At 42.4% G+C, this 26,865-nt stretch overlaps 1 protein-coding gene across 2 annotated transcripts in view; it reads right to left on the bottom strand.

Moving 5' to 3' along the window:
• Positions 1-26,865, bottom strand: part of tmtc1 (transmembrane O-mannosyltransferase targeting cadherins 1) — a 132,904-nt gene that overhangs the window by 20,605 nt on the left and 85,434 nt on the right. For both annotated transcript variants that reach the window (XM_076722539.1, XM_076722540.1), the window contains exons 8-11: positions 21,151-21,272; positions 8,030-8,197; positions 5,865-5,978; positions 17-160 (exon numbers count right to left, since the gene is read on the bottom strand). In XM_076722539.1, coding sequence (XP_076578654.1) covers positions 17-160; positions 5,865-5,978; positions 8,030-8,197; positions 21,151-21,272 — 548 coding nt within the window. The remainder of the gene's footprint in view (positions 1-16; positions 161-5,864; positions 5,979-8,029; positions 8,198-21,150; positions 21,273-26,865) is intronic.

The following is a 26,865-nucleotide window of genomic DNA, read 5'->3' as shown; positions in this document are numbered from 1 at the left end:
TGTGTGTGTGTCTTACTTGAGGAGGTTTCCCAGGTTAAACAGAGCTCGGTTATGCTGAGGGTTGGTGTCCAGTGCTTTCCTGTAGTAGCGTTCAGCCTCCTCCGGGCTGCGAGTCAGAGTGCCAAGGTTGTTCATGGCGCTGGCATGGCGGGGGTATAACCTGAGAGGAGGGGAGGGGAGGACAGGAAAGACAGCAGAGGGGAGGCGGGGGAGAGGAAGGAGAGAACATTTATTGACAACGCTTCGTTTAAGAATGCAAAAAGTCACCTGTAACAGCCACTCCACCGGCTTTCTGGCTCTGGAACTGAGCATTGCTGTCAAGCTACTGTATGTTCATCTTAAGAACCGCTAATGGCTGCAGACTTCCAGAGGGAAGCATACCATAACATGATCTTGATTGGACTAAGTGCCTTGTCACAGTGATAAGGATTATCTTCAGAGCAAATGGTGCAGATAAATCTGCAGGAGTGTGTGGAGGCTGCAGCCAGCAGCTTCTGCTGACACTCACAGCTGCTCTCCATCACTGCGACAGAAGACCTCTGTGTAATTGAAATACACTTTTATAGTTAGTGCCCATAATGGTGACACAAGCCTGACAAGACGCCTGGGGCAAGAAGTGAGCGGGCGCCATGGCAACATTCTTTACTGTTTCTATGGTAACGTTATTCCACGTGTTAATGGGTTGGCGTTTCAATGTGCCGAGAGAGCAGCAGCTGGATACACCTGACAGAAACCAGCGATGAGCAGCACTGATCCACAGAGCTTACCTGTTCACCGCCTTCACATCACACTGTAAGCTGCTTGATCATCAATCTATAGAGCTGAGCCCCCAGGGAAAGACCCACACAGTCACAAAGTTCAAGAACGACACAGTCACTGGGAGTATAATTAAAGCATGATCCACGTATAATACATGCATTTAGTGTTGCAGTGGTGCTGTGAACAGGTGAAATCAGACACTGAACTATAAATAGGAGAAATCTATGGAGGAACTCCAGTTAGCCCCTGGCATCAAGCGTAAATCTGGCTTCAGAACCACGCCCGATCACAATCCCTCTACCTCCTTACGATTTTGTAGTGTGTGAACATGAGGTCTTATGTTTGGGGGGAGTTCAGATTTCTCTATTTTTCTGTGAAGCGCTTTAAAAAGGTTACAATTCTTGGACAAACAAAAGATTTGACCTTACAATGGCTCGATCAGGAGTAGTTCAAGGATCATCAGTGTTATTAGGATGCAACATAAATCTGTACCAAACAGCTGCTGAAAGAGTTTGCTCTGTACTAAACTGGTGGACTAACCCACAGACTGACTGACACTGCCTGCATTGCTGCCAAAAGTCTCTGAAATCAGTTGGATAAATCCACCCTGCTGAAGGAGACATTCTAACCGAAGGAAGCAGGTGCATCATCTATATCACATAATCTTTGACTTTCTGAAGGAGGTTTAAGGAAAGGGCTTCTTTCTAGTTTGCTCATTATGCGTGTCTATCTCCTTGCTCTTCTTCACTGCAGCCTGTGATCTGGAAATCAATCAAGGGATTTGATCAATGAAGACACCTTGAACTCTCAACGATTATAATTGAGGAGATAAGGAAGACAGGGAAACTGCACAACTATCAATGGTGTGCTGACTGAGACACACACACCTTAAGTTAAATAGACTAAAAATAAAAAACATATGAAATATTTCTCCCTCACTCTACTTGATGGACAAGGTCTGAAAGAGACCAGTTAAAAGTGGAAGAAAGACAAAAAAGACAGCAGTTCAAAAAGTTTGAGAATGAAAGGGACGTGACTTTGGGAATTAAAGTGTGAGGGATTCAAAGGGATCTCTGTCCTTGTCACTGCCTTCCTATGGGGAAAAAAGGAGCAGAAAAAGAAGTGGAGGCTAGATAATTAAAGTGAGAGTGAGTGGTCTGGTGGGTTTCAAGTTATTATGAGCTGGGATGTGGTTTGGAGCTGGATGAAAGCTGCGGAGGCTCTGCTCGGAGTTTGGCAGGATGGATTACCAGAGAGCTGTTGTGCTGTGGAGCTCCCACATACTGGCAGCTCTGCAGGAGGACGGGAGAGAAGGGAAGAGGAGAGGAAGGAAGGAAGGAAGCTAGGAAGTACAGAGAGCAGAGGAATGGGAAATGGAAATGAAGAAGTAGAGCGTGGGAATAAATGGGGGGGGGGGGGCGCTACATGCATCTATTACAACAAGAGCAACAGAGGAGAGAAAGCAGAGACAAGATCTTAACTATGCAAAGATTACAACAAACATAACAGCACAAGTGAAAGTCTAATGACTATTGATTAAGGCTAAAATGACAATTATCTCAAGCAGATTCACTCTTTGCTGTAACTCATTAAAGTTCATTTTCAACCAAAGACACACTCTCAGTGTTTTAACTGGTTAAAACACTGAGAGTGTGTTTGCATTAGGCAGCTGTATTTAGACTGAATCACAGCTGATTCTGTCAAAGAGGACACATCACTCTGCATCACTCTGACGTTTGAAAAAAAACAGACCAGTTCCAGCTTCTCAGACGTGAGGATTTACAGCTTTGTCTGTGTCATCTTTGTAAATGAATATGTTTTGCACCAATGAGTGAAGACCGTCAACAGGAAAGGAGTCAAACTTTACACATTCCAGGTGAGCCAGATAAATACGTAGGCGTCAGATTCCAGATGATCTCATCTGAATAAGGAAGAGAAGGACAGAAGTGAAAGATGAGTGAGGACAAGCTGAACCTCATCTCTGTGGCTCCTCAGGAAGCCCCTCACCGGGACAGGGACAACTAATGGACACTGTCTCTCATTAATGCAGCCTGTGTGTGTGTGACAGACGAACAAGGCACAATCTCTGAGCTGAAACAAGGCCATTGCATGCATGAGAACATGCGTTCGAAGGCGTGCATGGACTTTCTTCCATGTATCTTAAATCATGTAATTAATCTGGTAGTGTAGTAACTTCATTAAGTGAGAAAAAACAACCAAATTTGTCAACAATACTAGTCCTGCTGTCACACTTCAATGGTTCAATTTGCCCTATGGTAAGTGCAGTATAGTATAATTATTATGCGCCAAAAGCATTTCAAAAATGCATCTCTCATACTTTCTACCCTACAACACTACAAGTCTTTCTTCCCGAAAAGCAGAGGTGGGGATCGTAGCAACGGCTTTTTCTATAAAAGAAAATAACCTAAAACTAGTAGGCTACACATCCTTCCAGTGCATGACGTGGTTACGTTGATGTCACGCTGATGACATAAATCATGGTGACTGTCAAGAAGAACATATGTGGAATGCTTTCCAACAAAAATGGACAAACAATTATTTTTTGTTGACGTGCTCCTAAGTTAGTTTATGGGAACGAGCTCGCAGTGAGGAAAAAGGCAAATCTCGAGTATAATTACAGCTTGAAACTTGCTAAACTGTTTGAGCCGCAAGGACAAATGCGCTTGGACAAGTCAACAGTCTTTGGTGGAGTTTGGGTGTCCAACAAGCAGCGTTCATCAGACCGCATTCAGGCAGAGACGGTGTTCTGCAGGCAAGCTTTGTGACGAGCGAGCTAATGGCTTACAACCCAAAACTTCATTCAGAAGGAGAATTTGTGAAGGAGAGACTTGTTGCTTTACAAAGTAAAATTGTTCTAAAGTGTCAGTTTATCTGGAATAATTCATCGAGATGAAGGAGAATACCTGACATGGAAACCCTACCTACTCTGTCTGCGGCTCGCAGCTCTAAGCCCATTGGTTCCTCCTGAAGACATAAATCTTTAAACACAGAGTTTGGTTCTGTTTGGTAAATTTCAATTCTATTTCTCAAATGGGATTTATTGACAATTGGAAATATACAGAATATTAGCCTTAGCAGCACCAGTAAAGGTAGCTCATGTTTACTCATGTCAAAGGGGGGTCCCACCTGATGTTAGCCAGATCCCAGTGTGGGGCCACACCAAACAATGGAACATAATCAGCATTTTCATTGGACCTTTAAAACTCTTCCATTGAATATGACTTGTGTTGCTCATGCTGTGGCGTCTTAGCTCTGACCCTGATGGTGTTAAGTCAGTGTACTACAGGAGCTCTCTCACACACACGTGTATACACACACTGACACACACACACACAGCTGGTTCATCCTTTTCATCCACTGTCAGACTCATTCATTTACTGCATTCACCTCGAAAGCACACTGATGGTTTCCTGTAAAGCAGTCTTATTTTAGCTGACACAACATTTGGCAACAAAGTGGATTTTCATGTGGGAGAGTGGACAGTGTATTTAACGAACGTCCCCTTCTGCCAATATCCAAATAAAATCTTTTAATCAAACTGAAATGACCTTTTCCATTTGTATGTACATAGGGAATAAAAGAGAAGCATTTTAAAATGCTATTTTCTTTAATTAGTGCCAAAATAAATAAATAAAAACAATCAAATGATGAATAGTCGTCTGTGTACTTGCAGGCATACTGATTAGTTCCTTTCTTTTCCTAATGGAAATGGCAGGATTGTCAGGCGCCTTTTCACAAATGTGTCAGTTTGGAAACGACCATGAAAAAGCTTATTTCACATCCATTTTCATTATCACTGCAGCAGTGTTATGTTTACAATACACAAAATTGTCTGTGGAGTTTTCCTTTGAATTTCCATTGTGGCAGTAATTATGCATTTTCAAACATGAAAATGAACGATGAAATGTGAATGCACATATTTAAAATAGAATTTTAGAACACGTCGGCCGGTTGCATGTGACAAATTTATTGTCCTAATGTCACGATTCATTTGCATAAAAATTCATGCGACTTTTGCATACTTTTGCATTTATGTCCAAATGTCACAATATGATAATGTATTACGAAAAAAATAGTCATTATATTAAATTTGCATCCAAACTCCCTCCACAAAGACATTTAATGCAACATCCTGTATCACCACACGCTGAAAGCCCATGCCACAACACATTTACTTTAAACGGTCTGTATAATCCATCTGGATCATGCTATAGGTCACAGTGTATTTGGATTAAACCAATATTTCTGCATAAACCCTCACGTGTCATTAAGATATATATGCATGATTTTTCAGTGTCACCACACTTACATGTCACAGTATACAGTATGTGTAGCTGTACTGCAACAAAAGACATTTTATGCAAATATATGGAGACAAAGAAAGTTTTCAGTGAAATGTGTTTGGACATCGGGGGTTTTATGCAAATGCTGAGCCAATTTATGCAGACATACAATCAGGGCTTTTTATGCAAATGTGTGGTGACCAGCATTTGATACGACAGCCTAATGCAACAATGATATAACCTTGTGAAAGAAACTCTTCACAATAGCTATTTTAACTTTAGATCTTGTTATTTTACTTGAGATCAAGGTTTGAGTTGTTTTTCCACCGGTGCAAAGTATAGTTCTGCTCACCCTGTAAGCAGCAAGAATAAGAAACAAGGAGTAAAACTTAGGAACTGACTCCCGTCTGTGCCGATATTTAGGAGAGCTGCAGAGGACTTCTCGGCTGTTAAGAGCTGCAGGAGGTGTCATTCTGTGAGAGGTTAGACACTCCCTGAGGCCAATAAGTATATAAAAGCTTGAAAAATAACATAACAGGAAGAATAGGAAGCAAAAGCACTTTATCGGAAGTTCTCAACACCTGTCAGCGAGAGGGAAAATGTGGCTTTCAAACAGTGATTTGACATGAACTGAAGCTCAGGATTTTTGCAAAAAGGTGCACAAAAACAGATGGCTCGGTGGCAGCATGAGAGAATGATCAGGTTTAAGGTTTGGACACTGAAGCGAAACTCTGACTTGTGTAGAAATGTGAACAGACACACGAATGAAACAGCTCTATTAGCAGCAGGAAGCAGTCAGACCTGAGGGCAGTGGTGTAGTGGTGAATGGCCTCCTGGTGCCGGCCGCTGTCTTTCAGGAAGTTGGCGTAGTTGTAGTGGACTTTGGCATTGTGAGGCAGAGTCTGGATACCAGAGCTGAAACAAGGAGGAAAAGGAGGGAGAGGAGGCATGAAGGCAGTCTGTAGAAACAAAGGATGTGCACACGTTTGAGCAAAACTACTGGGAGCACAAAAAGCCCTTCGAGGGAAATCTGCAGCCCCACTGGGACTGGATTTATGTCTCTGTGGGGGTGGAGTGATTTTATCACCTGCACTGGTCAGTGATGTTAATCCTGGCTGGCACACCTTTGTGGGTAATTTTTCACCTTCACCCGTGTAATAATTACTTCTGCAGTGACCTATTGTTTCTCAGTGAACTCACTGGTCCTCCTGTAATTTAAATCCCACCTGAGCGACATCCTTGTATGTTAAAGCGGATCAGGAAGAGCTGCTTGTCCGCTCGCTGTTTTTCTTCCTTTTTCATTTTCTTCAGCTCAGCTCAGTGTCAAATCTGACTTTTGTGTGAAAACAGAGGAAGTAAAAACTGTTTTCTAATCTGATGAGACAGACAAAATGTCAACAGCAACATCTCAGCCTATTTGGAAACCAGTATGATGATGGAAACAATTACAGCCATCAGGAGAGCAAGACCCCATAAAAGCTCTTCAAATGGGCTGTTTTCTCTTTTGAATCAGCTGTTAGCAGTTCCTGGTTTCAATACACCCATGGATGGATCACTGGATTTCTCTGAAGAAAAAGCATGATGATTCTCACGTATGGAAGCCCTTGGGGGACTATATCAAAAAAATAATGTAAACTTGAAAATGAAAATGTAATTCCACAACAGCCTGAAGTGCCAATTTTCCAGGATTTCAAAGTGGACTTGTGGACTTTCTGGTGGTCCTCTGGAAGTATAAGTCACACTGAATGATATCAGTGTGTTTCATGACTGTGTGTTCAGATTTGACTGAGTTCTGATTCTGAGGAGTGAGATTTTTTTGACTCACTTTCACTTCATGCAGTGTCTTTGCCTCCCCTTCCTCTCTCCAGCACCCCCCTGGGGACACCTTTGGCCTTGTCCTTCTGATTGTCCACGTCTATTAAAGACCCTGTAATTTCCCAATGCCATCTGAAGTCATGAGTTAAATTAGCACCGTTAACAGTCATTCTCCACCCCCCCCCCGTAACATTAGTGCTGTCCTAATGGGGCTTTTGCCAGTGCTTTTAACTGTGTGTAACACCATGAGAACACACAAACATTAGTAATGACAGACCTCCACCTATCCACACACATATTGTATGCACACCCACACACAAACAAAATACTTTTGCAGGTCTGGAGCCATCAGATGGACGGATAAATGAGTCAATACACAGCAGGCAGGCTAGACAGACAACAAGCTGAGCAACGTATAGGCATGATGTACATATCACTCCATGAGGCAACGAACATGTTCATTGATTTAGTTGATTGCAAAACACACACACAGACCACTAACTCCTCTCCACTGACTATTCAAATGGGTCTGTGCTGTTTAGACACAAACACATTTGGGCTGTGCGTGGAATTAATAAGATCTTTGTAAAGTGGAAGCCACACTTAATTTTAATATCATGTTTGTATGAGTTCAGACTCACACGGACAGTCCAAACCAGGGATGTCTTGGCCCCTTTAGTCCCTTAATACTGACTGATATTTATTCAAATTACGTATTCATTATTTTTTTATTTCTTACGAAGTAACCCAGCCTTACAATGTAGACTACAGTAAGCCTACATTAATATAAATGAAATAATTTGAATGCTTGGAGTAGATCTGCTTGAAAAAAACAGAATCTGCATCACAGCCTTCTTCTGATGATTTCCAATAATGTTTTGTGTCATGTTCAATAATATTTTTTCAGTAGTACTCGTACTAACAGTAGTACTTCAGAGTTACAGTTACTCAATAAATGCAGCTTCATTTCTAATTTGAGCTAACTTCTACTCTCATTAGATCTCCATGCAGACCTACAAGCATGAATGTGAGCGAATTGTCATCATTTAGAGAGCTTGGACCACATTGTGTAACATTATACACTGCAAATATGGACGGTGTTGGTGTGTCGCCCTATTCGTATGCTCTCTGAGTCTGCCTACTCTGCTTACCTGAAGAGGACCTCCCTCGAGAGCCAGACTTGGTTCTGCTGCACAGTCTTCCAGGAGAAAAGCACGAGCAGCAGCAGCATGGAGACGCTAAGGACCGTGGTGCCCCAGCGGCCCACCACCGAACACAGCCGACCCAGGCCATGAGCCACCAGGATACAGTAACCCATGCTAGAAGAGCAGAGGTGGAGGAGGAGGGGGGTGTAAGAGAGGGGGAAACAGAGGGGGCGCAAAAAAAAAACAAACTAGGTTATAATGCATGATCCATGAGCTCTTCTTGATCTGTCCTCTCAGTGTCGCTGTCGTGAGTCAACACAAGCCTCTTCAGACCTGCGTGATAACGTAATGCCTTTCACCCACATCACTTCAGGTCCCATGGGTGCTCATGTTTTCACCCTGGGTGGCTGCTGTGGCTTTCAATAAAAACATAACACCTCAACCACTTTCCCAAATCCTCTGACCTGGATCTCTCTCTCTCTCTCTCTCACACACACACACACACACACACACACACACACACACACACAGAGTCTGTGGTGAAGTATCTTTTTCGCGTGTGCCCCATTGGCTTAAGGCAAGAAAGTTTTTTTTTTTTTTTCATTCCTTCCACACTATTGCACAGTTTCCATGCAAGTGCAGATACAGTGAAACAGTGTGCCTTGAAGGAACAACAACACAAAAAAGGGAAGAGAGGACAGGAAGAAAATATCAAGGAAAGCTTAGACGCGCATGACTTGGAAATGGTGATAAGGCTGGAAAAATAAAGAGCAAAGATTAGAGGAGCGCTCAGTCCAGAGAGAAACAGAGTCATGAGAGAAGGTTTGAGACAGAAAAGTGGGAAGAGGAGGGAGATATGAAGGTGTGTGTAAGCTGTTAGAAGACTGCCGGCTGCTGTAAAAGGCAATATTAAACAGAGAAACAGGAATGATGGGAGACCTGGGGAGGTGTCTTATCACACTGAAAGAAGCACAATGAAATTAATTTGCACGTCCTTGTCAAATAATTGTTACTGGAAGCTTTAACATTAATATGAGACAGTATCTCAGTGGCTGTGACTGTCAGCAGAGGCTCTAGTTTGCGGTGTAGTTCCATATTCTTTACTGATTAAGCAGCGAAATGATTTCGAGAGTTGATCAATTGATGTTTAAATGTGAGTTCCTAGAGTTTCCTGTCCATATTCAGCTCCACGGCAGCAGTTGTTAGAAGTTAATGTAACCTTTGTGATTTTAACAATGTTAAACCAAGTTTACTTTGTCGGCGCACACAAAAACTACAGCTCTCATCAAAGTTTACCAGTGAGGCAGCATGGGTACTTCAGTCACTGTGACTTGGCTTCATACATATCCTTAAAACTCAATGGTAAATGGTGAATGGACTGTATTTGTATAGAGCTTTTTTTACAACTCAAGTCTGCATTCTGTTCGCACACACATTCATACAGCAGCTAAACCACCTGCTCATAACAAGTGTTATCCACTCACACACCGATGGCACAGCATCGGGTTTCAGTATCTTGCCCAAGTATACCTTGGCATGTGGACTGCCGAGGCCAAGGATCAAAGCACCGATCTTCTGATAGGTGGACCGCTCTACCTCCTGAGCCACAGCAAGCCAACCGTCCTCAACAACACTCTCTTCTAAAGGTCTTTTTCTACTTACTGGTTGTAATTTCTGCTGTCTACAAACACTGACAGTGTTCAGTCCTTGCCGTACTGCTGTTATTACAGACACATCTGAACTCGCTGCTGCCCCACAGCTCAACCATGCACGGTCCAGCGGTGATGTTTAACCTGCAATGGGCAAGGGCTCATGGGAAAAAGAGTTTGTTAACGGCCAGCAAGAACAGAAATACTGAATGAACAATAATATATGATTTTTTTAAAAACACTTGATATTTCTGTTATTTATATTATTGCAACTTTTAAATTGATTGCGAATGAGGCTTTCTGATGTCTGGAAGTACCAGTTTCATTCCAGTTCTCTGTCCAGACACAAAGCTGTGCAGAGTGTGAGCTATATTCAACACAGATTAGGAGGAGGGTGTCAGAGGACGAGCTAACGCATTCAGACAGACTGCATCGCGACTTTCAAGGACCACAAACCAGATACTGTGTTTTTCTTTTTGTTTTCTAAGGCTCCTTCTGGCCTGGCTTCTGCATTTTTGGATTCATAGAGCAGTAGAGCCTGGTTTGTCCCTCTTCATTCCCTAAAAGGTCAGCACTGTCCCTCAAAGGGCAGCAGTGTCAGGACAGTTTGCAGTCAGACAATGAATCTGCATGACAAACTTCATCAAAGGTGAACTCACTTGGCTGTATCCTAGAGGTCAAAGACAGAGGCTTAAACATTTTTTTCCCCCGCTGTTAATTGAATGTTATACAAACATTTCTGATGTTCTGAATAAAATTAAGTTAACCAGGTTAATTTCTTTCACCTGGGTAGGACTGAATAAAATAAGGTAAGAAAAATGTCAGCCAGGTGGTAAAACATGTTACACTGGAAGCCAAACGGCTAATCCAAGGAAGAAGCAGACCTGGTAACACTAAAAATATTACTATCTAGAGGAAAAAAAGCATTGAGGAGTTGTTGTTCTGTTGGGTGAAATTACTAATTTCAAAGGAAAAGAGCCCCTGCTTATGCCTTCCAGGCCTCTTTCTCTCTCTTGTATCTAATTTTTCATAGCATCCATTCCGATCACTATCCATCCCTAAATTGGCAGGTAGACATGAACCAGCTCAGGCCCCCTCCTGTCTCCCTCTGTTCTTCACTGTATAATCCTGTCAGACAAACACTGTGTGCAGCCATCAGTTACTCTGGCAGTGAGTGTTTCTGAGCCTGTGTGTATGTATTTATGTATGACTGACTGTGTTTTGTTGTGTGTCTTATCTCCCGTCTACCTCTCCTGCAAAAGAGATCTTGATCTTAGTGAGATTAGCTAACTAAATATTGGTGGTAACTGTAACTCCCAGGCGTTATTATCAGGCTATTTATCTATCTGGGTAGAGGCTGTTTGTCTGCATAACCTATATTTTACTATTAGTTCATTCACTTCTAGTGTCCACAGTTAGGGACTGTGGTGGAAGTGGTTGTCTGACACTACCAGCATTCAATAAGTGGGATCAAAAAAGTTCTACCAAATGGATACCAAATGGGTGGAATCGAAAAGGTCAGAAATGTTCGAATGCAACAGGAAAATGAACTGCATAGTTGTGTGTTCTTCCTTAGACAAGATGGAGAACCTTAAGCAACAAAGTGTCTACAGCTGCACTCGAACTGGGGATACCGCAGTGGTATGGTCAGTATCTTATACCTCGAGAACAGTTCTTTCCAAAGTTGGTACCATGGCACTCTGGGGTGCCTTGAAGATGGGCCAAGGGTGCTCCAATATGTTTTTATTGTGTGTTCTTTCATATGTGTTTCAAACATACCAAAACAAAAATGAGGATTAAGCATCAGAATTACCATAATGAAAGCCCTTTCAAATACAGCCGTTCTGAAACTAATGACTGGACAGCTCACAGTTGCCTGTTGTCATAGTAACACAGGTACATAGCAGTCAAAAATAGCAACTGTCAGACCAAAAGATGGAAAGATTTGTCATTTTGAATAGAGCTCAAAGAAATGGTGATCCATCTCAGCCATCCACACAGTCTGAGAGAGCTGAACCTGACCTCACCAAAAGAACTCAAGTCAGATTGGACACTGAAAACTACTCGGCTTAGGGCTTTACAAATACCCATCATTATCCAATTGTACTGTAAGTGTGGCTTGCTCATCTCTGGTCTTTCTTAAAACCAAGACAAGGTAAGAACTTATGGAATTTCTCCAATCTGTCCCCATCAAAAGACTGTGCACATAAGAGCAGACTTTCCACTGAAAATGCTGCAACATTTTGCTTTTGTTTCATTTTAGTTAGAAGTTGTCGTGACACAAGGTCTTATAAAGGGGTTCCAGGGATCCACTGCCCTTTCAAGTTTCAACAGCCGTCTAACAAGTCACTCCAAAATGTCAGGTAGGCGTTCAGCTGGTTTAAGCTCTGGTGACTATGAAGGTCACAGCATATCATTCACATTATTTTCTACTTATTAAAACATTCAGGGAGCACTGATCACCTTATGGAGGACTCTGCATTCATTATATTTCAAGACTCATTTATTCAGGTTTTTCCTTCTTTTGATCATCCATTTTATGTTTTTGGTTGAGTATTCCTTTTGCTTGACTGTGGTAAAAGGTAAAGTGTTTTTCCAACTTGAGGAAGGCTTTCCATTGTAGCTTGTTGACCTAGATTAGTGAACTTTGGAAAAATAAAGTCTTAAGTGAAAGCCTTGACAGAAAAATGGATGCTTTGTTCAACCATCTTCTGACCTACACAGTAGGAGAGATAAGGCGGAAAGAGAGGTGAGGAGTCAAAGAAAAAGTAGCACATATTGAGTACAGACTGACAACGGAGTGGACTAAAGATAGAAAGGCTGAGATTTCTTTGTCAAACAGAGCACATAAAATACTGAGATATAGCAATAACATAGTAGATACACTGCTCTGTGCATCTAAAAAATGCAGTCTGTCTTCTACATGACAATGACAGTGAATAGAGCTGGAACACATCCACACTGTCAGGACAGATTGTATGTCAGTGTGTGTGTGTGTGTGTGTGTGTGTGAGTAGCTTGCGAAACACTGAAAATCAACAGTGTGAGAATCAGCATTGCAGAAAATGAGATTATCCTCCACTAATTCTCTTGCGAAAAACATCCCAATCAGCTCGTAGACAAGTGCCCCCTGACACACATTAACATACTACACACGTGTGCTCGCACACACACGTATGATACACACACAAACGCACACCCAGACAAGCGCACTCACTTTCACATGCATAAAGACACACACACACACACATACCACAGACACATATAAATGTTACACACAAAAGTCACGTGCGTCCTTTTCACTTTCTAAAACAATGCCCAGCATGCCAGGGGACACATTTCAGGCTAAAGACCAGTGAAGTGGGAAGGACTTTTTGGGTCAGTGGTTAGGGTAAGGGTTAGGGTCAGGCAGGTTGTTATGGTTAGGGGTCTCTGGGGAACTGCTGCCTGACAGCCATGCAGTTTCAGCACTCCCGGTTCTTCGTGATTTAAATCTTTTTTGCTCCATATTGTGCTACAGCTACGTTCAAAATACACTGCTAAACATCTAGAAATTAATGCCAACTACTTCATCTCTGGAAACTGGAAAGGCTGCCCAGCACACGTCTGTGCAGGACTGTAGCAGTTGGTGAACTGGTGCCTTCCGCAAGTGGAGTAAGAGAGGACACTGCACATTGCTCCTGGCCATCTGCAGGACAAACGGCACACTTTCTGCAATAAAATGGATGAAGTCAGTCTTCTTTTACGGACCAATAAAGACTTTCAAAGGAAGTCTGCCTCATTCTTCTATGAAACGCAGCTGCCAGATGACATTGCCGACACTGTTGTGGACCGCTTACTTGGATACCAACTTATCAGAGCTGACCATGACACTGCGGCATGTGGAAAATCAAAGGGAGGAGGTATGTGTTTTTACATCAATAGCAACTGGTGCAGGGACGCAGTAAAAACATATCAACATTGCTCTAGTATTCTGGAATCAGTTTTTATTGAGTGCAGACCATTTTACTCTCTAAGTGAAATCTTATCTGTCATCCCTGCAGGTGTTTACATTCCTCTGTAAGCCCCTGGCAAAGAAGAACAATACTTGCTGGCTGAGCAAGCTTCCTCCATGGAAAACTCTCAGCTAAACTCAATAATTCTTGTCATTGGAGATTTCAACAAGTGTAATCTCTCAGATGAACTTCCAAGCTATAAACACCTGGTAATGTGTGCCACACGCAATGGTAACACTGGACAACTTTTACTCCTACTGCATAATACAAATGGTCCCAACATACACACAGCAACTGAAGAGGGCTAAACCATTCAGGAATACAGGAAGGTGACAGACTGTAGAAGCAACTGACATGCACCAGGACTACACTGACTGGCAGTCGCTGAGAGGTCCTGAGGACAACAAAAATGCATTTGCTGACACTGTATGCACATATACTGATTTCTGTGAGAAGATCTGCCTCCCAACCAAACCCATCATAAGGTACAATAACCACAATCCCTGGTTCACCAGGCCACTCAGAGAACTCAGGTTCCACAAAGAACAGGCATTTAGTGAGGCTGGCATGGATACATCCAGGGAGGTTAGACGGAACCTCAAGAAGGCCATAAAATGGCCAAGGAGGAATACTTGAATTAACCTTGTCTTTGCTGTTGCTAATTAGTTGTATATAAACATATTTTCCAGGAGACAGGTCAGCTGGAACACACTCGGGACAATCACAGATCACAATAAGCTGGAGACAACCAGCACCTATGTCAGAGCTCTGTACATAGACTTCAGTTCAGCCTTTAATACTCCCCAACTGTCTGCACACCAGGCTGATACAGCTGCAGGTACCTCATCACATCTGCACGTGGATTACAGACTTCCTAACCAACAGGAAGCAAAAGGTGCTGCTTGGCAGCCACCCGTCTACATCCCCCATCACCTATATAGCAGCTCCACAAGGTTGTGTCCTCTCCCCATACGTTTTCCCTGTACACCAATGACTGCACCTTCACCCACCCTTTCATCAAGATGGGCAACTTTGTTGATAACACTTTGGTCCCAGGCCTCGTCAAGGACAATGATGAGTTGGCCTACAGGAACACTGTGCCGCAGTTGGCAGCATGGGGTTCAGTTAATAACCTGGAGCTCAACATCAGCAAGATGGTGGAGATGGTCATGGACTGCCCATCTTCATATCTACAACTACTCATCAATAACACAGGTGTACAGGTGGCAGAGTCTGTTCAGTTTCTGGGTACCACAATCAACAGCAATTTGAAATGTGAGACACACTCATCTCACGTTATCAGGCAAGCTCACCAGAGGGTGTTCTTCCTCCGGCTGCTCTGGAACATCTCCCTTGAAAGTTCACACCCGGTTCTACAGAGTCACCATCAAGAGTGTCCTCAGCTCATCCATAACTGAATAGTACCCTGCTTCCTGTGCCCACACCAAACACAGATGGAATGCATCATGCAAACAGCCAGGCAGCTCACAGGACAGGATCAAGTGCCTGTGAGTGTTCTGCATGAGGCCAGAGCCAGACAGACAGTGGGATGGCAGACCAACAACACCCAGCTCACTTGTGTATGTGTGTGTGTGTGTGTGTGTGTGTGTGTGTGTGTGTGTGTGTGTGAGTGTCCACTTTGAGTTTTAAACCATAGGATCGAAGACTACTATTTCCACTACTTTTGCTTGTTGACTGGTCATATAGAGACTGGTCAGTTATGTAGAAGTCTTAATACAATTCAACAAGACCACAAAGTGCATTAGTTCTGGCTTGTGTACCTAATTCAGCACTCCTGAATAATGATCTCTCAAACTGTATGTATGTATGTAAAGCACGATAATGTAGCTCTAAAACATGTTGTTACCACAACATAAGAGCTAAGAAGAAAGAAAACAAAAACAAAATATGACCACCCCTTCAAATTTTGGAATATTCCTGGAATTACCGTAGCCTGAATATTCCAGAAATATTCAACTGCATCTCAAAGATCTTATATCATAAAGCTGAGGTTGAATGAATGAATTAATGCTACCATTTATACACAACCATGAAATAAAACCTTCCAATGGAATGCTATAATGTAGACAAGTAGCATATTTAACTTTAAATATTTATTCACTGAACCAGAGACAGTGAACATAAGGTATAGGATAATAACACACATCACCTATTAAATGCATCTTAAATTTTTGTTCTACATTCAAATATACTGCAGTAACTGCAAAACAAATGTTAATAATACTGTATTTCTTCTCGACAGCAAGCTTAATCTAAGTAATGTTAACTGCTTATTAAGGATAACAGACTTATGGTGCATTGGGCTTAGACTAATTTCAAACTTTCTAAGAAATGACATGATAATGTAACTCAGTATTACAGATAATACGAAAGGAGACACTGCCAAACCTTTACTATGCAGGGATGCTATACCTAATACAGTGACAGCTCAGTGTATTCTACCTTTTTTTTTTTTTTACCTTTTATATGTTTTGAAACACCTCTATCAGCATTACATGGGGAGTACATGGAGAGGTCCAGGATGGAGACGTATGGGAAGCACACTGATTTGTGACTTATATTCTAAATTGTGTATTATATAACCTGGATCTTATTGAATGGCATTTTTGATTTATAGCCAACTTTCAACTCTTAGGGGAGTAAATTCTTGAAGCATTTTGAGTGGCACGTCACCTTAAAACAGGGCATACGTCACCACATACATCTGCATGCGTCTGAGGAATCACACACGGCTGCTCCTCATTAGTAAAACAATATCCTTCTTGCTGACCTGTTGCTCTACCAATAGTAAAAAAAAACATCTTGCTCTCAGGAACATCCTGTCTCTGTCAGTGATGTTATCTGACATTCCTGGTTCTTGGAAGAAAAACAAAAAGGTAAGCTAGTGTAACATTATCAAGTGACGCGTTACGTTCAGTTGCCGATCTTTTCTGTTACTGTTGGGAGGAAAGAGCTGTCGGAAGAAGAAAGTTCCAGAAATATCACTATCACCCAACATTTTAACTTCTCGTTCCAAACTAAACCCAGACAATGTCTGTACTTTAGTGAACAATTGAGTGATTCGGCTTCTGATCGGTGCTCTGCTCTGCACTGGCGAAGGCAGGTAGCTGACGAGCAGGAGCACAGAGACAGTGGTTCCATTCTAACAGCTAGAGTTTGGGAAAAACAACTGTATTTACTGAGGAGAGGAGACGTTATATAACTGTGGAGCGGAGCGACATGGACAGTGCGTGCGAACAAGTAAACACAGCCTTTTCCATTAACCTTGTGATACACGAGAACAACACATGTAACCACAGTAACTGCACACAACAACGACAGTGACTGTAGCCTCAAAATGCGTCAAAGCATGACCCTAAAATGACACTAAAACGAACAAAAACCAAATTACTAACTAAAACTAAGAGGAAAACTAAATCAAGCAACAACGGACAGAAACAACAAGATTCAGGCTGTAAGAGTAGAACATGATGGCTCAGACGTGTATGTCCTACATCCAAATTAATTCCTTTTTCCTGTTGAATAACCACAGGTCTCTCTGAGAGTTACAAGAAGTCCATCTTTTATAAACTGGCAGCACTGCACTGTTTTCAGAACTGAGCCGCCTGTTGACAAAGAAATGCAGAAGCGCTTCACATCCTTGAAAAGGGATTTTGTTGATATGGGTTTACTTTCGCTACTTTCGGGACTGAAGGGATGTAATTCTGGAGATTAAGTGTTTATCAGGTGTGCAGGCTTGTGACTGAAATAAGCATAAATTTCAGCTGAGGGTTGTGGTTGACTTCAGACGTGTAGTGGTGTAGTAAAGTAAAGGACGGGGTGTTAGAGAATCAATGCAGCGAGCAGAGCAGTCAGCAGAAGAGGTCATGTGTGAATGTCTGGTGTTTGATGGCTGGATTTAAGGACAACTGAGTGTGTGTGGGGGTGTACTGCGGGAGTGACAGTATCGCGCTCTTCACTGAACCACGACAGCAGTCAACTGTGAAGTGTCTTTCTGCCTCCAGTGAAACATTTCCTCTGATCTGAGTTGTGTTGTTTTTGCAGTTAAATGATTTCTCTTACAGCATGCACTTTCCTCTTTATTCTACTGTCTCAGGGCTGCTCAGCTGAGGCAGCAATGCCACTGACACACTGTCACCACAGGAACACAAAGGCAAGGTCAGGAGCCAATATCACTGTTCTGTTCACACAGGCATTAAGGACGCTGTCATAATCTGCTGTCTTCTGTGTCTACTAATACACAGTTGATAGAGCACAGTTGGGCTCATCCTACTTTGGTGTGTTGTGCTGTGTTGTTTCAGGGCTGACTGGGCGCTTATAGGTCTGTAGTGGGTGTTATTAATGCCCCCCCCACTTTCACCCTTCTCCCCTGGAAAGGGTTTGGAAGCCTGTCTGAATGGAAATCGCTGCTAATCCTGCTGCCGGCCTCTGCAGACGACGCCACTGCTGTAAGAGAAACTCCCCCGTCCAACTGAGGGGGGAGCACATGAACAGAATTAATAGACGGAGGCAGAGAGATAGGGAGGTAAAGGACGGTCAGAGGATGGGAGGGAAGTGAGAAAAGTGAGAAAGGATGAAGAAATATCCCTCCTATTCCTTTCTTCTTCCTTGTCCAATTCTTGTTTTACAAAATATTCAGTGATACAACACAGTTTGAGCAGCAGATGATAACATCTGGTTGTTGTTTTAAATGAAGATGAGTTTTGCCTCCTGCTGTTGGTACGTCGCTGACTGTCTGCAGTTCACTGTCTGTGTTTTCATGGAGGGGTTTCTTTTATTTAATAATGAGAATATATCTACATTAGACTAATGTTAAAGAGTTAAAACACAGCAGAGGAGACTCTGAAACAACCAGCTGATGTTAAGAGTGCCTCACTTCAACACCCAGAAATAATCCAAGCTCCCAATGCAGCCTAGCTAGTGAGCCAGCTAGGTGGGTAATGTGCCCAGCTTTGTTAAAGTATACACAAATAGTGGTTAGTTTCTGCATTAGTGACTAAATAATGTTGATTCACAGCAGCCTCTCTCTGCTTTCAGTCTGGAACAAAGTGGTGGACAGACTGACAGACAGACATCATAAAACCATGACACTGAATTCGAAATAACTTCATGACGTATGATGTGACATGAAAGAAGTGCTGCTGGGACAACTGCCACTATGAAGTATAAAAGCCTTTTCAAATATAAAATGTTGTGTGTATATTGAAATGAAAATGAATTCCAATAAAACTCAACAAAACAAATTCTGAAAATAAGAATTCACAGTGAGTTGAGTTTTTTTCATTTCTAAATTTATTTCACATATGGCTGGTTCATTTTGTCTCTTTTACACAGAGTATATATGTGATGACTTCATTCATAATAATGTAGTTAATATTGTACACACATTTTAACTGTAATGTACATATGTCTCTTTCAAATCTTTCAAGTGTCAGATATAGTTTTACAGTATTTTTTATTCATTTTTCAGTATGTTATGCTTTTATTGGATAGCTGATGGGGGATAGATTACAGCAAACAAGGAAGAAGAAAATGACATCCAACAAATGTCCCCAGGTGCATGTGAACCTGGCATATTGCCTATCATGGTCTGCACCCTAAGAACACCAGGGCCCCTGTTCGTACAGTGTTGTTATGATCAATTGGACATGAAAATGCAAATCTGCAGGGCTTATTTTTCCATCTCATTGTGATGCATTACATGGAACTGAGCAATAGCAAATATCTACATATATCAATACTTAACATGCATAATACTCGCGCCTCCTCCACACTAACCATCTGCAGAAAAGGCTGCTTCCACGTTGGAAGCATGTGACCCTCGATCCTCTCAGAGCTGTGAGGAGAGCTGTGATTGAACTGAATTCAGGAAGCAGCAGAAGCGTCTGCTGACAGTTACACTGCAATTAGCCATGCAGCAGGTTAAGTGGGAGCTGAGTGAGATCTAGTCAGGGGATTTCTCTGAGCTCTATCCCCAGAAGGCATGTGCCTTCAGCTAAAGCCGCCAGGATTCACTGTGAGAGCATTTGTGTGAGTGTACATGTGTGGACCCCGTGGGCCCTCCAAGTCTAATCAAGGTCACCCACAGACCCTGAGGATCTCATGATTCATTGGGAACACTTCACGCATCACAGAACTGAAAGGATAAACTGTCTATGGAATGTGAGAATGAGAAAAATTTAGAAAAAAACAGAGCCCTGAGAGATGGCGCTTTAGGTGGAGTAGAAGACTTGGGGAAAATGGAGATGGAAAGAAACAGATGCAGGGAAGTAGATAAAGAGCAAGGGATAAGGGGAAGAAGAGGGAGCAGGGGATGGAGAGTCTGAGTTAATGAGGGAGAGACGGAGAGAGAATGACAGCGGAAGCCGGGTATGATGGACAGATTAACTGACAGAGGAGAGGAGGACAGAGAGCGGCTGACAGCAGAAAAAACAAATAAGCAGAGACTCTCCAATGAGAGTGGAGAGGCTCTTGACTTGAGAGTGATACTGCTGTGTAAGAGTGTGGAAGGACACACACACACACACATACACACACACCAAAGAGCAGCCACTGTGCTCTCCTGAGCTCAGACGAGGTGGCTGCCTCTCACTTCATGACATCTTTCAAATGATTCACTTCCTAAACGGCGAAACACATGAAGGTCAGCAGTGATGAGACATGCTGTGATCATGCAGATGAGCTTTTCATGACTGTTCACTGTTTAGACACACACAAGCAGTCAGATAATCAAACAGGTTGTAAATAAGTTCATCCACATTATCAAGTGTTTTAGCACTTTATCTGGAAGTCACACTGAAAGCAAGAGTGCTTAATGTTAATGCTTTAATATTAGTACCAAGGAAAAACTGTGTGAACGCAATCACAGTAAGAATATTTGGTCAAAGTTGAAGCAGGAAGTGAGTGTGAAGGATGAATACAATGGACAGTACAGATGATAATTTTACTGTTTGCCTTTGTTTTCTCCCTGAAAGAACTTTTACTCAACCTGTCTGATGATCTGACTGCTTGACCTTTTGGGCTTGTTTTTCGTGATGTTGCTGCATTCCCAAATTTCAGGTATTAAACTGTAAGAGCATCTATTCTTCTAATAAATGGTGTGAAGCTCTTTTTTTAAATATTATTAAGATTCCAGTCGCAAACATCTAAATGTTCAAATCAATCTTCGTGAGAATGACTGGCAGTGACTTAAGTAACAATCAGTCATCGCATCCAGTCATGTTAATTGGTCTCACTGTGGTGAAGTGTGTCCTAGCCTTCATGGGTCCATTGAAAGTGAGAGCGCGGCAATGTGAAATTAAGTGACTTAAGGAAGACTAATGTGAAATTTGATGAGACCAACCATATTGTTTCCAGAAATTATATTTACTTACTCTTTATAGAGGTAGTAGATATCACACACGATAAAAATATAAATGCAGTTACAAGCACATATTCACACACCCACACACACACCGACTCACCTTGGCATATAGAGAACCCTCTCAGCCACCACAAAACCCACCCGGAAGAAAAGGTTACTGGCAGGAATGAAGGGAAACACCAGAAACAGCAATCCCACCAACACCACCCTGCTCTCCTGTCTCTGCAGAGAGAGAGAGAGAGAGAGAGAGAGAGAGAGAGAGAGAGAGCGCAAAGATATGAGTACATTCACAGCAAGCAAAGCTGATATTACATTTTCCAATAAACCAAGTCAAAAGGCTCCAAGTGTAACCGCTTCCAACAGCATGGCTGCATTATGAATGGTAATATGTGCCATTCATACTCTGCCAACACACACACACACTCGTAAACACTGACACATGCACGTTCGGCAGCCATGAACAATTTGTTTTAAATATCAACAATCGTCTGTGCAACTGAGAAGCAATTAAAGTGATCAAATTATCAAATTACAGCTAATTCCTTTTTCTACAGGGCCCATATCTGAGGCCATTCATGTTTCAGAGTGCCCACAGCCTCTGCCTTCACTCCTTCCATGTTATCCCACCACGGCTGTGCTTATTTGAACAAACAGGCCTCTAATTGGCTGAGTCGGCAGCCCCTCGCCGGGTTCAGTCAATTGGCTCATTAGCAGCAATGAGATCCAAAGAAAGTGTGAAGTGCTGATTAATGTCGGTCCAATCAGAGGCTTGTTCTGCAGGCGACAGGCTCATCGACGGCTACTGAGACCATCCATGAATGAAAGGGGCCTATAGTGATATTATAGACGCACAATGAACAAACATACTGATGAGCTGCTGATGCAATACTCGACTGGTAATAGCCTGAATATCATAGAGAAGAACACAAAACACGCAGCGAGCGGCTGATATGATCTGACACTGACATTACCATAAACATTAGGAACATCTACAAACACAAACAGAGAGCTACTGATGGCATCATCGACTGGTAATGGCCCTTCAGTGATACCACAGGCAGTAATGTACACACTGAGAGTTAGTGATACGACAGCAGACTGCTAAGAGCAGCCACACAAACAGACTGCAGTGCACTAATTACAATTGTAGATGAGGTAAATGTGCACAGATATTATCGGCAGATGAACAAATATAAACTCACTTAGCTACACTGGAACTGGTTCGAAAACTCCCTTTATGCATTTATCGTCTATTCAGCCACACATAAGGTGGCAACAGAGAGCTGCAACAAAACCACATGCAATGTCCACTGTGGTTAATTTTGTTTATTACTTCATTTATAAAACGATATAATGCATCATGTGAGAAATAACAGCTATATATAAAACTACAATAAATTAACAGGGTCGATCCTGTTCTGTGAATTAGTCTTCAGCTATGAGGGTTGATTAAAGAGGTTGATTTTTATGGTGGCTCCTGGAAAACGAACATCTGTGCAGGCTGGCCACATTCTTGAGAAAGACATTCAGCCGATAAGATGGAAAGGTCAGCTGGCTCCACCTCTTCCTCCTCTCTTGAGCTGCTAACAAGCTAAGATGACCCCTTTCTCATACAGCAGCATTGCTGCCTCTGAGAGTGTCCCTCATCACTTCCATTGATCTGAGTTACATTATGTATGCTGGTGAATTTGCCAGTCCTGATGAATACTAAGTACCTAGGATGTGAATCAAAGAGGTATTTTCTCATACTGCCGGTTTCCTGAATCTTTCTTATCCACAAAAACTACAACATTTAGAGAGGGGTAGGAATCAATCCAAACCCTCCAGCTCATATCTTCTCCAGCATGCTAGCTGATCTTTGCTGGTGTTTGTACTTTTCTTACCAGCCACTCAAAGCCCTTTACAACACAATCTTCCCTTCAACTTACACTTCACTGACTGGTATCCTCATGCATCTATTAGTTTATTTAATAAGGTTGTCTACATCTATTACTGTCCCACTTCATCTATTTGTACATCTTTTCCTCTATTTCCCCTCTCCACCTGTTCATGATTTTGTTTGTTGGCTCATCCATTTGTCCTGTATGTTGCCTTTGGTGAACCTGGGGCAACTATGCATGTATGTATGTCATGTATATTTCAGCACTTTCACTATCACTATCACTACTACTAGCTACAATTACATTTCAAAGTAAGGTGACGTGTGTTGCTTAATGATGCAGAGGGAGCATTAATTGTTCGTAGGGGAAGACCGTTGCTTTACTATGTCCTTTTTTTTAGAAGCATGTGAGGAAGATTCCTGATGATGTCAGAAGACTTTGTCAGGACTGGTCCCTCATCCATCCGTCTTCCACTGCTTTTCAGGGTTTGGGAAGTGGTGGCAGCAGGCAAAACAAGGTAGCCCATCCTCCTCCATCGTCATATTCTCTAGCTCTTTCTAGAGGATCCTGAGGTGCTCCTTGGCCACATGGGAGATGTAATCCCTCCCAAGTGTTCTGGGTGTGCCCCAGGCTGTTCTCCCAGTCGGACATGCCAGGAATCCCTCCACAGAGAGGTATCAAAGAGATATCGTTATCAGATGCTCGAACCACTGGCTCCTTCAGCAGTAGAAGAGTTGCTGTAGAAGGAACAGCTCTTCTACTTTAATTCCTGAGCTCCTTGCTCTGTCTCTAGGTGGGGAACCCTGCAAAGGAAAAAATCTTTGACGCTTGCATCAATGCATCTTTGTTTTTGTTTGGTCACGACCAAAATCTTATGACCAGAGGTGAAAATGGACTGGTACTGAGAGTGTCAGGTTCCGCTCCCTCTTCCCTGTTCTGCACTTCTGACACAGAGTCTGCATTACTAATGATTCAGCACCAATCAATTTGTCACTGCCTTCCGTCTTACCCTGACTCGTGAGCAAAGCCCCAAGGTTACTCATTCACTTGGGACAGAAAATAAGTCCCTTCCCCAAGGGTCAAAATCATGTTCCAGTAGAGTTCTTGGGCTTCAGACTTAGAGGACTGTTAACAGGTTACTTAGTTACAAGCCAATCCACTCTCTTTTACTGAGCCAAATTAGTGGCTAACTCATCATTTCCAATAGAAATCACGAAACAAAGACATGATCACTGTAGTTTCCAACAGAGTTGAAGAGCTGTTACATCTAATTGCTGGCTATCATCCAAATTGCCTGGCATCAGACTACTACCCTCTTTTCTCACCTCCCTCCCTGTTTTCTTCCTCTTCATGTCTTTAATCTTTCTCTTCCCTCGGTATGTTCTCTAATGTTTGGATCCTCTGCTGCTCTTTGATTTATTTCCTTTATTTTTCTCTCTTTATTCTCTTTTATCACCCCAGCTTTCCTCTGTGCAGTACAATGTGTCATCCAGTGGCTGTATAGTTGTACCTCATTGGGTTCACCCCAACATACAGTGCATAAAATTTGAACAACCATGTTACTTCAAGTCAAATCGAGTCAAATCAACGAGGTGAAAAAGAGAGGACTTTAGTGATTCTGAAATACAATCCTTCAAGAGACAATTAGAATTCACCTGACAGCTGAATTGAACAAAACACATCTTGAAATGTGCTAAGAACTGTGTCAGCCTTCAATGTTTTCCAATACAAAACAGCAGGGAGAGGTGAGTGCATGAGAGACAGAAAGGTCAAGGTGGTGCATAACTCCATCTTGCAGCAAAATGTTACTACCATCAGGTGTGACGCACTGTTAATCTTGCAGTCTGAATGTGTTTGCGTTTACACAGAATCAGGGAATCCCACCTGAAGTGAGTGATGCAATGCTTATTCCAAATTGGATAAGAAACCTGCGATCTGCAGCCAGGGTAATGGGCAGTGCTCAGAGGGTGAGGACGCTGTGCTTCAGTCCCAGGAGGGTTTTGTCTCATTTCAGGGGCTACTGTCTACAAAGTCCTCATTTTACACACAACAGGTCAACATTGTTATTTCATCCAAAAGGCTCATCCAACTATGACACTATTTGCCTAAATTTCAGGAGGACACAGCTGGTGTATCCTTTGAGGCCAAAATCTAAGGGATTTGTTTAGTGTTAGTCTAGGATCTCCACTATTTCAACCTATTGGCCACATCTTCATAGGCCAAATCATTTAAAGGATGTTGACTTATCTTGATACGGTCAAAAGTGTTGCGAGGCAGCAAATATCGCAGCAATCATTCACAACAGAAATCTACTTTGCCCTTCTTATATTTATATATAAGTGAAGATACTGTCAAAGACAATAATCCATTCCTGTCTGGTTTGTATAAATCTTTAATGCATAAATCATAAAAATCCAATATTGCCAATGGTCTTGCAAGAGAATAAATACCATTGTATTTAAAAACTTTGAATGCTGACAAATTCATATTGTCTCGTGGTACATATTGTCATGTTGCTTAATCCTACTGTAATCACATCCAAACTCTACATACATTAACCTTAAAGTCCAAATATTGGCTAGAGGTGAGACACAGTGGGCTGCTATTGTATTTCAAAATGCTCCAGGGACAATTTCTTTCCACCCAAAAAACAGAAATCCAATTTCCTTTATTTCCATAAGGGAGTTTTCAACCTCACAGCCAACAGAAAAGCTGTCTGAGGACTCCTAAAGAGCTCATTCTAATTTTCTCCGAGTTATCTCCAGACCTCTACTAGGGGACCCAGCTGGACAATCCAGGGAAAGAAGACAAAAACTGAATGAAGACCTGCCACACACACTAGAGAGGCTAGCCAGGACAACAGATGGTCTGGCGTCGCGCACACACAAACACACACACAGAATCACTATCAAAAACTGACCGCTGGCACTGACACACCAACACACAGGCTCACACATGGCGCAATGGATGCACAGAAGTGGACGCAGACATTAATAGTCATAGATAAGATGCAAAATCCATCCAGTACACTTCTCCCTTGCCAGTTTCCAACGATAATTCTGAGAGAGTGTGAACGTATGTGTGTGCCTGAGAGGCAGCAGGTCAAGGACTTTTCTGCAGAGCACATCCTGTATGTTTTCCACTGAGTGTTGTGGATCAAAATGGAGCTCGATTTAACGTCTGTCAAGGCAGGAAGGAAGTTAGGATGGAATCCACTGAGGCTGTGGACTCACCCAGAGGTCATTAACATCACGTCAATCACATCATGGGGTCAAGGGAGAGGGCAGGAATGGGCACGCTTAAACACAAATTACTTCCTGAGGCCGCAGTGCGGTCAGCAGCGTGCACTTTATATGGAACTGGACTGCAGGGAGCAAAGGTTGGAATGGACGAGAAAACAAATATGTACTAGCAGCTGCATGCGATTTGAGGGAGGTGTGTGAGACTGACTTTTAATTCATCAAACACATCACCGACAAAGAGAAGATGAAGTGTGGTGACTTTAAAAACTCTATGCACACCATACACACACATTTCTTCCTCTCCCTCTCTCTTTCACACACACCAGTGCTGACAGTATAATTAAGACTTAAACACAAACAGTCACACACTCTTCTCCCATCATACAGCTCTCATACAGTCATAAAATACAGAATATCTTTGCACAGAGACTGTTGGTGGTGCTGTTCTCAGCAACAGGCCCTGCATGATGCAAACACCTCACCTAAAAAGCTATGTAAGTAGCATACAGTGTTCTGAGAAGGAAACTCCAAACACCAGCCTGTCACATCTAAGCAGATCCTGACATAGGTCCTAGGTTAGCAATAAAATCTGATACACTTGAAACTGTGCAGCTCTCCCTTACAACTGATGTAAAATGCCTAAAGTGGGTACCACAATTAAAGGTCAGTGCCTGGTTGCATACGCTACCTTAG

Source organism: Chaetodon auriga, chromosome 22 (genome assembly GCF_051107435.1).
Source record: "Chaetodon auriga isolate fChaAug3 chromosome 22, fChaAug3.hap1, whole genome shotgun sequence".
Taxonomy (NCBI): Eukaryota; Metazoa; Chordata; class Actinopteri; order Chaetodontiformes; family Chaetodontidae; genus Chaetodon; species Chaetodon auriga.
The sequence above is the reverse complement of the archived record's forward strand: the minus strand, read 5'-3'. Positions and strand labels throughout refer to the sequence as shown.